The 1,179-nt window shown below is 52.8% G+C and overlaps 1 protein-coding gene across 1 annotated transcript in view; it reads right to left on the reverse strand.

The window, feature by feature from the left end:
- Positions 1-163: 163 nt before the first annotated feature.
- GUITHDRAFT_119698 (hypothetical protein) overlaps positions 164-1,179 on the reverse strand; it is a gene marked incomplete at both ends in the record, with an annotated part of 1,408 nt that continues 392 nt past the window's right edge. The window contains 3 exons of the mRNA XM_005821015.1: positions 164-703; positions 765-902; positions 1,046-1,120. Of these exons, the coding sequence (XP_005821072.1) occupies positions 164-703; positions 765-902; positions 1,046-1,120 (753 nt within the window). The remainder of the gene's footprint in view (positions 704-764; positions 903-1,045; positions 1,121-1,179) is intronic.

A 1,179-nucleotide genomic window follows, 5' to 3' on the forward strand; every position in this document is an offset into this window, starting at 1 on the left:
GCCTAAACCCTAAACCCTAAACCCTAAACCCTAAACCCTAAACCCTAAACCCTAAACCCTAAACCCTAAACCCTAAACCCTAAACCCTAAACCCTAAACCCTAAACCCTAAACCCTAAACCCTAAACCCTAAACCCTAAACCCTAAACCCTAAACCCTAAACCCTAAACCCTAAACCAGCCTTCAACGTTGATCTCGAGCCTGTTAGCGATCTCCAACAAGACTCTCTTGACTCTTGCGATGGACGTGTTGCCGCCGTTGCACAGCCCCTCCATCTCCTTCCTCGTGAAGCGACCAGATGCCGCCGTCGACTTGATGATGATCTTGATCTCCTTGCCGTCCTTGCCGCCTGCCTTCTTCTGCATCCTTGATGCCTTCTTCAACTTATTTCTGGACACAAAGCGATCAGCTGTCAACTCGACTGCGAGCGCCTCTCTGATCTTCGGGTCCTCGCTGAACAGAGTCAGGTGTACTCCCTCCATCGCTTCGCTCTCTCGGAAAGCTCGAAATGCTGTATCATTCGCCTCTGGGCAGCTCGAGGAGACGATCCACTCCACCTCCCTCTGTCTCCAGATGACGTTGGCCCCTACAGCGATGAAGCCTTTCTGACCTAAGCCTTTGTGGACTTGCTGTCCTGGCGCCCCAGCGACCAGCATGCCTGCCAGCGGCTGGAGTTGGACCGCTGCAAGGGACTGGCGCAGCAGCTGATAGCGATAGACGGCAATTGGCTCGAATCTTGAAAGATCGATCGTGCACGATGCTCACATGTACAGCTGTGAACTTGCGACCATCGATCGCGAAGTCCTCTCTTCCCTGCCAGAGCTTCTCCGCTTGTGCATTGCGGAGGAAGGAAACAGTCACCGGGATCTCCTCAGCACTCGCTATCTCGGGTCTATACGGAGCCTTCCACATGATTGCTTTACTCTCTTGCACTGAGTCTACGATCAGTCCGATCTCCGAAGTTCAAATTTCTTCTTCAGCTTTTCTTCATGGTTGACATACACCGAGGAGATGCCCAGGAGAGTCATGGAGATGAAGGAAGTCACCTCGTTGCCTGCTGAGGCGGTGTATGTCTCGACCTTCTCCTTCTTGGCTTCTTCAATCTGCTGCATAACCACTCTCTGGATGCGTCACTCCATCCAGTCATCGCTCTTGCAGAAGCTCACGTCGTGCCTGCTGA

The sequence above is a fragment of the Guillardia theta genome, assembly GCF_000315625.1.
Source record: "Guillardia theta CCMP2712 unplaced genomic scaffold GUITHscaffold_155, whole genome shotgun sequence".
NCBI lineage: Eukaryota > Cryptophyceae > Pyrenomonadales > Geminigeraceae > Guillardia > Guillardia theta.